Source organism: Nesoenas mayeri, assembly GCF_963082525.1.
Source record: "Nesoenas mayeri genome assembly, chromosome: 2".
NCBI classification, from domain to species: Eukaryota; Metazoa; Chordata; class Aves; order Columbiformes; family Columbidae; genus Nesoenas; species Nesoenas mayeri.
Genome location: NC_137543.1, coordinates 31,825,220 through 31,838,560, shown reverse-complemented (window position 1 = coordinate 31,838,560; position 13,341 = coordinate 31,825,220). Strand labels below are relative to the sequence as shown.

At 41.1% G+C, this 13,341-nt stretch overlaps 1 protein-coding gene across 1 annotated transcript in view; it reads left to right on the top strand.

Moving 5' to 3' along the window:
• Positions 1 to 12,048, top strand: part of STMN2 (stathmin 2) — a gene marked incomplete at its 5' end in the record, with an annotated part of 41,438 nt that extends 29,390 nt beyond the window's left edge. The window contains 2 exons of the mRNA XM_080364122.1: positions 8,646 to 8,837; positions 11,589 to 12,048. Coding sequence (XP_080220248.1) covers positions 8,646 to 8,837; positions 11,589 to 11,648 — 252 coding nt within the window. The 3' untranslated portion in view covers positions 11,649 to 12,048. The remainder of the gene's footprint in view (positions 1 to 8,645; positions 8,838 to 11,588) is intronic.
• Positions 12,049 to 13,341: the final 1,293 nt, after the last annotated feature.

The following is a 13,341-nucleotide window of genomic DNA, read 5'->3' as shown; positions in this document are numbered from 1 at the left end:
ATCACCTTTTCATGTATTGTTTAATCAAGATATATTTGTGAGAACAGACTATTTAGAGATTATTAAAATATTATTTATTTCAAAAAGATAATAACAAACTTGTTAGAGCACTACCTTGTAGAAGATGATTATGTGAATGCAACGTCTGGCTCATAAAATAGGGATCTTGGTGCCTGTTGAAAGCTAGGAAGCTATATATATATCTCCTTTAAGGAAAGGACCAGGCAGATTTGCCCAACTTCACTTTCCTCAAGCATCTTCCACTTTCTGCTGCTAGATAAAACAGGCTGACTTTTTCTCACATCCAGCATTGCAGTTGTTATCGTACTTTTCAATCTATATACAACAGCTGTCAGACATGACCATTCTAGATCATGTCCTTCAAGCACAGTTCTAATTAAAATCAAGTGTAACTAATGGATGAGAATTGCCTTTTCAGAAAAAAATATTAATTGATTTCACACTGTTCAGAATTATGTTCTGCTCTGTTAATTAGGCAGTGTTCATGAATAAATTTCAAACTCATGAGGACATCTACAGCTACACATGCACTTCAGCGGCCTCCTGTTTATGTTGTTCACTGTTTATCATTCCTGTTTATTTCCTTGTAAGCTTTTACAGGCCTCTGTCCTTTTCTCCCCCTTTTTCTCTACCTCACTGGGCAGTCATGACCTCGTACTCTCAGACCAAACTGAGAGTTTCACCCGAGGCATTTTTAATTTTTTCACCACATAGTGAGACCCGTTTGGGCTAGTTACTGATCTGTCCTTTCCCTTTATAGAACCGTCTTTACAGCATGTAGTTATTATCCCATTATTTTTTGGCATATGTGTGCTATAGTTTCCCACCTTGGTGAATAATCAGAAAGATCTTTTCATCCTTTCCACTTAAGTAATTAGAGCACAGTGACATTGTAAGCAACAGAAGTTTATTTCTTACAGAACCTTCAACATTTCACAGTATGTTCTGGATTGGAAGGGACCTCAAAAGATCATCCAGTCCAATCCCCCTGCTGGAGCAGGAACGCCTAAGTGAGGTTGCACAGGAACATGTCCAGGTGGGTCTTGAATGTCTCCAGAGAAGGAGACTCCACAACCCCCCTGGGCAGCCTGTTCCAGTGCTCTGTCACCCTTACTGAGAAGAAGTGTTTTCTCAAATTTAAGTGGAACCTCTTGTGTTCCAGCTTGATCCCATTGCCCCTTGTCCTATCATTGTTTGCCAACGAGAAGAGCCTGGCTCCATCCTCATGGCACTCACCTTTTATATATTTATAAACATTAATAAGGTCACCCCTCAGTCTCCTCTTCTCCAAACTAAAGAGACCCAGCTCCCTCAGCCTTTCCTCATAAGGGAGGTGCTCCACTCCCTTAATCATCTTGGTTGCCCTACGCTGGACCCTCTCCAGCAGTTCCTTGTCCTTCTTGAACTGAGGGGCCCAGAACTGGACACAATATTCCAGATGGGGTCTCACCAGGATGGAGTAGAGGGGAAGGAGGACCTCTCTTGATCTACTAACCACCCCCCTTCTAATACATCCCAGGATGCCATTGGCCTTCCTGGCCACAAGGGCACAGTGCTGGCTCATGGTCATCCTGTTGTCCACCAGGACCTTCAGGTCCCTTTCCCCTACACTGCTCTCTAATATGTAATTTCCCAACCGATACTGGAACCTGGGGTTGTTCCTGCCCAGATGCAGGACTCTACACTTTTCCTTGTTAAATTTCATTAGGTTATTCCCCGCCCAACTCTCCAGCCTGTCTAGGTCTCGCTGGATGGCAGCACAGCCTTCTGGCGTGTCAGCCACTCCTCCCAGCTTAGTGTCATCAGCAAACTTGCTGATAGTACACTCTATTCCCTCGTCTAAGTCGTTAATGAATATATTGAATAATACTGGCCCCAGTACTGACCCCTGAGGTACTCCACTAGATACTGGTCTCCAACTAGACTCCGCACCATTGACTACCACTCTCTGGCTTCTCTCCTTAAGCCAGTTTGTAACCCACCTCACTACTCTATTGTCTAGACCACACCTCTGCAACTTAGCAACTAGGATGCTGTGGGAGACTGTGTCAAAGGCTTTACTGAAGTCAAGGTAGACCACATCCACGGCTCTGCCATCATCCATCCACCTTGTAACATTCTCATAAAAGGCTATGAGGTTGGTCAAGCATGACTTACCCTTGGTAAAGCCATGCTGACTGCCCCTAATAACCCTCTTATCCTTGATATGCCTTGAGATAGCACCAAGGATAAGTTGTTCCATTACTTTCCCAGGGACAGAGGTGAGGCTGACCGGTCTATAGTTACCCGGGTCCTCCTTCTTGCCCTTTTTGAAGACTGGAGTGACATTTGCTTTCCTCCAATCCTCGGGCACCTCTCCCGTTTCCCAAGACTTGGCAAAGATGATGGAGAGCGGTCCAGCAATGACCTCAGCCAGCTCCCTCAGCACCCGCGGATGCATCCCATCTGGACCCATGGATTTATGGATGTCCAGTCTATTTAATTGCTCCTTAACCCAGTCCTCATCAACTAAAGCAAGCTCCTCCATTGACCTGGCTTCATCTGGGGTCTCAGGGGTACAGGGCTCCCCAGGACAGCCTCTGGCAGAGTAGACAGAGACAAAGAAGGCATTCAGTAATTCTGCCTTCTCTGTATCTTCCGCCACCAGGGCACCCACCCCATTCCTCAGTGGGCCTACATTGCCTCTGGTATTAGTTTTATCCGCTATGTATTTGAAAAAGTTCTTTTTGCTGTCCTTGACCCCTCTCGCCAGCTGTAATTCTAAGGAGGCCTTGGCTATCCTAGCTATCAGTTTTTATTCATTGGCCTCAAATGTTCAGCTGTTATTATTCTTGAGGTACAAACTTCAAGAGCCATATGTCGAATTATGTATCTTTATTGCCCATATTCAACTTCCTAGCATAAAAATTAAACACTAAAAGGAACACACATTTCTACTAGACTTCGGATTATGGGAGACAAATCGTATGTAATTAAATCCTCTTAATGGCTTTATGTTGGGATGAAATTGAATCAGGCTCATCTGTAGTGCTTAGTGCCACAAAGGATACAGGACAGCAGTTGTATTTTTTAATTTCCATGCTGTTGGGTATAGACTTATATCTACAAGAGATTTTAATACCAGCATGGGCAAGGCTGCACTCTGCCTTGCGCTTCAGCACCCAACTCGTTGCCCCTTTGAGCCAGCCCCACATCCTGCCCAGTGCCATTTCTTGATACTTTTGATCCATGTCTCATTTGGCATTGAAAAGGCCACCCATGCTTTACCGCATGGTACAGTAGGCTGTTGGGGGAAAAGGCTTTGCCAAGGTGGGGAAGGTGGGGAAGGTGGTGAAGCTGGGGGACAAATGCTCCTTCCTGGAAATTGCACAGGGCATACAAAACTGCTGCTCTGGGCCAGAGGAGAGGCAGAGAGGGGATCAGCACCTTCCCTAGCAGAAGTGGAGCTTGCTTTGTTCTTCCAGCTCATTCCTATTCCTCTCCTTGGTTTCCTGTAATTTGTAAGTGAGCAGGTAAGGAGGGAGGTCAGGCACTGTCGGGGACATTTGCCTCCTCTCTTGCCCATCTCCTCATCTCCCTGTTATTGCTGGCCCTCAGCTGTTGCTTGTGCGAAGAGGCAATACAGCATGAAATGCTTTTCCATGTAAAGGTCCCAGTGTTACGCATGGAATCAGCATTGGAACTGTGTGTTTCTGCCCCATGTTTATTTCCATGCATGGTACTTCACTCCTAATATTTACAAAAGATAGCCAAACCCACAAGCCACTCCGTGGCTCCTCATCCAAAAAGCATAAGCTTGTAGGATATGTGCCAACAGGAAGATGTTTTTTACCAACTAGGAGAAGGTTTGGAGTTATGCACAAAGGTCTGTCTCAGAGCACATGAAGTCATGAGCAGAGACAGCATACATCCCCATGCTGGCAAAGTGTCTCCCTGCAATCTACCGTGGGCTTTGCTGCTAATGAACAATTGTAACACAGACTGGCATTGATCTTTATTAACTTCAAAATGCCAGGTCTCAAACTGCAATAGATCAAGAAATGCCTCATGAGCAGGTAGAGGAGCATCAAGCAGAGGGCTCAGGTGATACCTTTTGCATCCCTCCGACATGCCTTGTTCACCCCCATGGGTCACAACCCTGAGAAAAGGAATTTTCCGCCAGTTGAGGAAGAGAAAGTGAGAGGGCTTTTTTTTTTTTCACATGGTGGATGGGCCCTGCTTTGTGGTGGTTTTTTTACACTTCTTGATGTTCTTAGTAGGCCTGACCCAAAGCTCCACTGGCAGACAGGACAAAAAAAAATTCTCACCCAAATTTAAGTAAAATTTTACACAATCTGATTTCAGTGGAAGCAAAACTTCACCTGCAGTCCAGCTTAGGTGTCTCTGGCTCTCCTGACATATGGCCATTTCACTCCTCTGCTCTGTGACCCCACAGAGCAGGAACATCCCCCCCTTTTTTCTGTCTCTTTAGACTGGCATTGCTTTGGGAGAGGAATTGTTTCTCCCTCTGTATTTGCACACAGGGGATATGTATATATATATAGTGAGTCCTCATAACAGCCTGAACAGGTGCTAATGTAATACAAATAACAGTATTGCAAGTGAAGGAATAGGATGTAACCAGAGATTTGAAGAAGCCAGTGCCATGAGTGAGGTCTAACTTGAGTCCATTCCCTTGTGGAAAAAACCCATGTGGAAAAATCCCAGCCTCAGTTCCTTCCCCTGAAAATGTCACTACTTCACTATGAAATTACTACTTCAACTCACCATTTCGTTCTGATTAACACCTAGGTTTCACCTTGGCATTTACATTGCAGTAGCGGCCTTTAATCCTATCTTCACGTTATGCTCCATTAATAGTATAATATCTCTTAAATATCACAATACACTGAAGAATACCAAGGTTAATGCACCTTCTGCTGAACAATTTAGTTTAAAAAAATCCGATCAATGAATGAATGTGTTACAAAAGTGGAGCTCTCATGACTGGTAGTGTGCCTCATCCATCCTAGTAACGAAGGTAAATGCATTCAAGCTGAAGTTCCCAGGTTAAAAGCAATTGTCTGACCTCATTTCTTGCTTGAAAGTAATTATTTAATTTTATCTTTGCATAAATGACTTCAATATTTGGATGTACATGTCAAAGAAAAATAGATAAATGTGAGAAAATAAAGCACCCATTACTCAGAGAGGTAGAATTTTCTTCCTCTGAGTAGCAATTAAAAATATATATGTATCTCCAAAGCCAGTTTCCATAAATAATTTTGCTCATTGAGTGTTTAGGTTTCTTCATCTCTCTCTGTCCAGCTGAGATGTGGATTTCCTTTTGAAGCGCTTGTCTCTGAAATCTGAGGGTGCACATGATCCTTTAGAAATATAACATGAATACCATAGGAGTTTGCCTGCATTAGCCATCTTTTTAGCACAGCAATACATTTCTAGGAGCAAAGGTATCTGTACCAGGAATGTTTTGCAACATTTTTACTCCTCCACATCTAGCACTAGACACTGCAGCTGTAGCTGCATTGATTATGCCTTGTTATATTTAAGAAGTCTTCTTGATATTCCCCCTTGAGTATTGCTTTTTCCTTTCTCCATCATTTAATACTTTTCTCTCCTTATTAATCTTATTTATTAATTTATTAATCTATGCTAATTTATTTAGTATTATGATTGAGTTCATTTCTATATTAATTTATTGATCTTCCAATTTGCAGTCTTTTTTTACTCATCTTCTCACAATAACAGTACAAGAAGCACTTACGAGTGTGTTAATATGTGGACTATCAAGGATTTGTACATTTCCTTTCCAGTGCTTCAAACAATACAATGTTGAAAATAAACTTGGAATAAAAACTTTCTGCATATGTTGGAATCCTGTATCAGGACCAACACAAACAACAAAGGGAGTCAATTAATCCCAGCCCTGCTAGGTATTAGACTTTGAACAGACAGGGTGGCCAAGTTCTTTTGCCAAATGTGTTGGAAACAAAAACTCATTTGACAATCCAGTACATAAACATACCGACTGCCTTCCAAAATCGTCATCAGGAGATTTCAAAAATGGGCTGAACACCAGGGAAATGGGCAGACTCACAGCTGGGGTTTAACAGCATTAGAAGAGGGATGTCAGTCTAAATTAGATGATACCCCATGGATGTTCTGTGCCAGGGTGGGGGGTCCTTTTATTTTGAACCAGTCCTGGGTACCTTGAACATGTTGAGTGAGGAAAAGGAATGACATTTAGGGCATATAATAAACACAAACTGCCTTAGGAGTCTGCAGTCAGTTCCTGGGGCCTGGTTTAGCTTTCATTCAGACTCTTACTGGTGCCAACACAATATGCATCCAGTAAACACTGAATTAGAGTATAAAGATTTTCTTCATTATCGTGCATTAGTGGACAAATTACTTTCAAATGTGTTGTCTGCCAGTGTAGCCTCCAGAACTACATGTACTTTGATATGGAACTCAAATTTTTCAATATTCTCCTGAATTTATGATAATAAGAAGTAGTTCCAGAAGGCAGGGGGTTTGAATGGAAGAAAACAAATCCTGAAAAATGGGCAACTGCCCCCAAGTCTCAAAGGCAGTTTGCTACCTGCCATTGAAGGCCAATGTTCTTTTCAAAAATGCTGCTTATAGGTACAGTCCAAATCTTACTTTTTATTATAGCATCTCCATGGGCCTTGGACATGTCTGTTTATCCAGTCTGAAAATGCTTGATTCTATAACGCGTTATAGATACATATTTAAACACCATGAAATGTTAGCCTTCCAAATTAACAAGTCACTTCTTAGATGAGTCACGGGAAAGGACATTACAATTAGTATCACATTAAAAATATTGATGCTTTTGTTAAACTTCTGGGGCTTTTATGATTTTTCAATTAGTTTACAAATTTCCTTCTTTGCCTAGCATTTTTTCCCTTTGGCTTGTTCTCCTTTCCTTCTCCACCAATGAAGCTCCCGCTGCTCTTGGCTACACCTGTTTGGGGACTTTTTGTTCCCATTTGCAACCTCTTTTTGCCTGCCCAACAGTAACTTTCTCTGAGTCAAAGATCTGAAAAATGCTTGCTCTACTACTATCTATTCAGCATATGCTGTAAGGGAGGCAAGAACAAGGAGGAGCCTTTGTAAGGTACCGACCATTTCAGCAGACCATTTCCATCAGCAAGTGCTCCAGGGAGCACAGTTTGAGAAATGAGCCCTTATATGAAACCAGATCAGAGGTGAAAGAAAATGCATTAAGTGGCCGAGATGGATGAAAGTAGCTTTTGCCTCTGATCTCAAGCAAGCCATTACAGCCTTGCAAAACCAGATATGTTTTATGCCAGTGTCTTGCTGCAAGATGTTCTGCCTGGCTTTTGCAGCCTTTTCTAGAATCTGCTAAATTTGCCTTGTCAGTGCGTTTGGCTTTGTGTGTATCTTACCTTCATTAATATACTTTTCTCCTTCTAGTTGTATCGCACTAATTTAAAAGAACTGCAGCCTTTTTTCACTGCATTTAAAGCCACAGAACAGAATTTAATAGGATTCATTATCACTAATTGTAATTATTGGTTAAAGCCCTTAATTTAAGCCTTAAACTAATTCATTTTTATGGATAACAATGGCAACAGTGCATTGTGATCTGCACTGAAATAAACACTTAGCTTCCCAGAGCCATATTTCACTCCATGATCTCTGTTTGCTTCTTGTGCTCCCTCTAATTTATTTTATCCAAAAGCATACAATGTTGTTTATCATTTCCAAATAACCCCTCTGAAACATATTTTCTTTTCAACTAGACTTGCCTGGAGGATGAGCCCAATACTGCATGCTCTTTGGCTTCTCTCCTAGGAACAGTAGTTTCATATTAGTAACTTGATTTAAAATAAATAACCGAGCTTATGTTTCTGAGCAATGAGTTTACAAAGAAGAACAACACAGTACTGAGCATAGGCTGCATCTGCTTCATTCCTACCTGCAGTTTTCCTTTTCCTTGCAAAATTTCCATTTTTAACTAAAAATAGCTTTTTTGTTATTTTCTATATAAAAAAAAAAAAAAAAAAAAAACCAACCAAAAACTTTTTTCCTTTCCTAGTCAGTAAGATGAATCCAAATATAAATATCATGGGGAAAAAAAATGTCTGAATTGATTCTGTCTGTCTTCCACAGCAATAAACTTCAAACTTCTTATTAACTATTCAGGCACATTGAAGGACAGTCCAACCTAGGTAACACCTCTTCTGTGTTGGCAACCTCCTTTTCAACACTGTACATACCTTTAGCCCCTAATCCCATATCTGTACTAATAAAATGCTCATAGCTGAAAGACTGCAGCTGTCGGAGGTTGAGCAACCACTGCAGTAACCCGGACAGCCCAGGACAGGAACACGACAGCATTGCTCGTGAACAGAAGCGCGGCGGACGCTGCTGCTGCCTCCGGCACATCCCTCACATTTTGCCAGTGCCTCTAAGCCCCTGTTTTTGAAGCTTGATCTCATTTATACACAGAAGTGATCTTTCCAAACAGTGCAGGTAACAACAAAGCAAGAAAATTTACTCAGGGAACTGTTGCCGTATATTTGGGGGTTTTTATCCACAAATTTCACTTGAGCCACACTTGTTTCTGTTTGCAGTCCCAGGAGGCCCAGGTGCTGAAACATCTGGCAGAGAAGAGAGAACATGAGCGAGAAGTGCTTCAGAAGGCTTTGGAGGAGAACAATAATTTCAGCAAAATGGCAGAGGAAAAGCTGATACTGAAAATGGAACAGATCAAAGAAAACCGTGAAGCTAATTTAGCTGCTCTTATTGAACGTCTCCAAGAAAAGGTAACCACACCATGACTCCTCACTCTAGACTAGAGAGGAAAATTTAATCAATATTTTGAAAAGATGTTGTGGGTAGCTCTTATCTCAGTTATTACACTTGAGTAATTTTTAAGTCAAAGCCCCTGATGTCTGTCTGAACTACTTCTTGCTTTTGATGAAAGACTACGTATCTATAATGACACAATCACAGAATGGTTGAGGTTGCAAGACAGTTCTGGAGGTCGTCTGGTCCAACTCCCCTGCTCAAGCAGGGAGACCCAGAGCAGGCTGTCTAAGACCATGTCCAGATGGTGTTTTAATATGTCCAGAGATGGAGATTCTACAACATCCTTGGGCAATCTGTGCCAGTGCTCAGTCACCCTCACATTGAAAAAGTGTTTCCTGATGTTCAAAAGGAACCTCTTGTGTTTCAGTGTGTGCCCATTGCCTCTGGTCCTGTGACTAGGCACCACTGGAAAGAGTCTGGCTCTGTCCTCTTTGTACCCTCCTTCTGGTATTTATATAAGGTCCCCCATGAGTCTTCACCAGGTTGAACAGTTCCAGCTCTCTCATTCTTTCCTCACAGGAGAGACTGAGAGATGTTACAGTTCCTTAGTCTTCATGGCTCTTGACTGTACTGTCTCCAGAGAAAGGTTGATTTTCAGTCTTTCAAGAAGTGCTGTGAACAAATGAAATGTCATGTGTTTTGTTTTTTACTTTTAAGAGAAGTCATTGATCAAATCAAATAGGTGTCCTGTGTCTGTAGTTCTTGGTTTCTCAGAGGAAAAAGACAAAAAAAAAAGGAAAAAAATCTCTCCTATACATCAAAAGGGACGTGTTCTTCCATAAGTCTTGCAACTAAAAGAAAGTAAATTTTCTTCTGGAGATCTTTGGTTCAGTCAGAGAAAATGGGTAAATCACAAACAGCCCCATGTTGAATCAAATGAGGGACATGTGAATAAAGATTTAGAAGTGTTAAGAAAAAACTGTTTAGTTCTGCATGAATGATCACTTGTTTCTCTCAACGATGAACTTTCTAATATGTTAGTAAACTGACTAAGAGAAAGAAAACAGCTCTCAGTGGTTTCCAATGAGATCTTCTCCATAAGCACCTTTGTTCCTTTGTTGGAGACAGAAGTCTAAGGCAGGAAAGGAGCAACAGAAAACCAAAGGATGATGTTACAAGTGACTACACAAACAGGATAGTTCTTTAGCTTAAGAACTGTACCCACATTACTTGACGTTTTTACGTTAGATTAGTTTACAGGCACATATCCCAAAGCTTATGAAAATAAATGGAAAAGACAATTAGCCATCCTTGAGGCCTCAAAGGAAATGGGAAGGACAGCTGAAGCATCTCTCTGTCCTAGGTTAATGTTAACAGACTGTTAAGCCCTGTTTCCACAGCAGTGTGATGGCATCTGTGCATGAAATCCAAAGAAGGCTTGTGAACAAAGACAACAAAATTTGAGAAGATCTGTACAGACCAGTGATTAAAAATTGCGTAACTGTACAGTTTTGCCAACACAAAAGTGAACCTTGAATATGCAGGAAAAGAAGAAGTGAGATATTTGAGTCCAGATCTTCAAAAGTTACTCAGAACTGTGGATGCACTGAGGTTTTGTTGTCTAGAAGTTCCTACAAAGATAACTTCTGTATACTGCAGTTAACAGGGACAAGGAACAAGTCCCATATAAAATCTAACATTCAGAGTTATGGATCTTACAAGAAACTGTGATTTACAGAGTCAGTTGATGCAATTGACTGTGATCCGTTGTCCAACTCAGTCAATAAAAAGACGACTGTTGACTTCAGTTAAATTTCAACCATAAAAGACCCTCTAATGCATGGAAATGGCTAGGAAGTGCCTTAAACTGTAGTGAGCTAGGGATGGAAGTTGGCTTCTGTAGTCGCCTTGTGCTTATCATTTGATTGTCTGGGGTTTTTTTTCGCAGTGGTCAGACACAAGAGGTAAAAGTCTGATAGTTCAACAGTGGAAAAGAGAGAGACATAAACCCAGTAGTTGCCAAAACAATAGTTTTATAAACACCTCAAGTAGAACATTCCTAAATCCATTTGACAGCTGTTTTTCCTGACTACAGGCCCATTTCCACAGAAGTATCTGAGTACACAATGGCTCAAAAAAAGTCTAAATTAATTATGACTGCTTTTGTAAAAAGGAAGACAACGTGACTGAAAGTGGACAGAAGGATCTAGCATTGACTTTTGCTAACAACATTCCTTCTCCATCATAGCCTGAGAAAGAGTGGAGAGGAGAGCTGGCTTTATCATTTGGTCTAAGGCGATATTTGAGATGTTCTGATTTACCCATCTTGGTGGAACTAAATTCTTGGACCTTTATTTATGGTTCCCAAATGCTACAGATAACACTTGTTCTGCATACAGTGTGCAAGCAATTAATTCAAGCCCACTCATCCTTCCCTATATTTAGTTTAACATCTAGGAATTCAAAGGACAAATGTGAGCACATGGCACATTTTATGCTGCGAGCAGCACTTCCCTATGTGGGCCTTTAAAATGAAACTGTGAGATGGTGGGAATTATAAGGCAGCATCAGATAAAAGACAGAGCTCCAGAGCTGGTCTGGTGGGTGACAACTCCCCTGAGCTGCATCATTTAAAGATGGTTGTGCTGTGAAACAATTTTTACACAAGCATGAAATGCACAACCTAAATGGGTTGTCATCAGGAACCTCTCTGGGCAGGCAGAATGAGAAAGAGGTTTGATTTTTCCCTTCTTGATGTTTTCCAGGAGAGGCATGCTGCAGAGGTCCGTAGAAACAAGGAGCTCCAGGTGGAACTGTCTGGCTGAAAACAGCAATGGTGGATGTGACCCATCCCCACCATTAGTAAACTCCCCCTGCCTATATTATTATGGATCATGCGATATCAGTATGGGAAATGTATGACATGGTTTAAAAAAAAAATAAAATCAGGAACTCAATAAAAAACTTTAAAAAAGAAACAAAAATAAAAACAAAAACAATGCGGTCTCTTTGCAGAATGATTTGCTTGATGTTTAAAAAACTTGGATCTTATTTTGTAAATACTTACATTTTTGTTAAAAAATACAAGTATTGCATTATGCAAGTTATTTCATAATCTTACATGTCCTGTAACAGGCTTCTGATGTTGTCTATTTCCACTTGGTTGAACTTGCTGGGTCTGTTCATTTGAAGCACCTCACGTCTAATTCCATTCCCTGCGACTTTCATTCCAACCCACCACGAGGTCAGTAGTAGTTCTATGGTGCTAGAGATCAGTCATTGCCTAATAACCTAGACTGCTTTGCCATCGATAAGCTTTGTGGAAACAGTGACCAGATCACAGGTATCATGACTTCACGTTCAGCTGTCCAAGACAAAAGGCTCTTAAAATGTAGTTTCTTCAAATGCAAATTACACTGCAGGACTCTGTAGTGTGCTGTATAATTGAGGTTAAATCACCATGTGCAGTATTTGTTGCTTCTGCTTTTAGAGGTGAGAGGCAACAAATGCTGCTGTGCAACAGCATGAAAGCAAGTGGGATCAGTTTGAGGCAAATTTAAGAGGTACATTGTAACCATCAAGCTATGACAAATTCTGGATGATGCCAAACAGCCATAAAAATGCTAATTGTAAAGTGAGCTTAATTCACCACTTGAAAATTTATTGATGGAGCCAACTAATAGATAGCATCAAGTGGCTTTATCTGTAGGTGCCATGATCTATGATACTTATCTGATGCTACAACATCATATGTGTAATAGTACAACAGGCTACCAAATATTTCACCTGGAACCCGTGAGCCAGTTGTTACCTTATTTTTTTGACACTGCTGACTTCCATTCATCATGATCTTTACTCTTCAGTGTTAGCCAACCCTACCTAGTGACGGACATCTAGGACTAAGAGGGCTGAAGCAGGAGGAATGACTAGACAGGGTGCTTGTGCCAAGTACAGTATCACCAAACCTAACACATCATCTCCAAAATAGCTGCAGTTTTGAAGTTGTCCCTGCCCCCCTGGAGGTTGCTGCCTGCATATTCTACTCTTCATTAGTGCTATTTTCCTGTATGTCATTGTGAGCAAGCTGTGATTAATAAAGAATTGGGGTTCTGTGAACTGAAAAAGGGCTGGTCTCTTCTCTCGCTCCATTACTTCTCTGACATGTGCCCACGTGAGGTGACCACCTAGTGTAGTCATAAAAGCATGGAAATGAGACTTAAAGAAGACCTATTAATAAACCAAGCCTATTTCTCTGGTTATACAGGACGAACACCTGCTGTGTGTTTTCCAGTGCTTAGGCTGCTTGTTTTTAAACATCACCATATAAACCAAGACTATAAATGTGACCTCTAGCACTGAGTTTAGTAAAAAAGAGAACTAGCTATGCACATGCACCCTATAATCCTGACTCAACATTGGAGAAAAAACAAATTTCAAGAAGAAAAGTGAATAATGTAACTCTGGGTACATATATGAATAGCTGCAGCAAGATTCTGGCTGTTAGCACACTGATTTTCA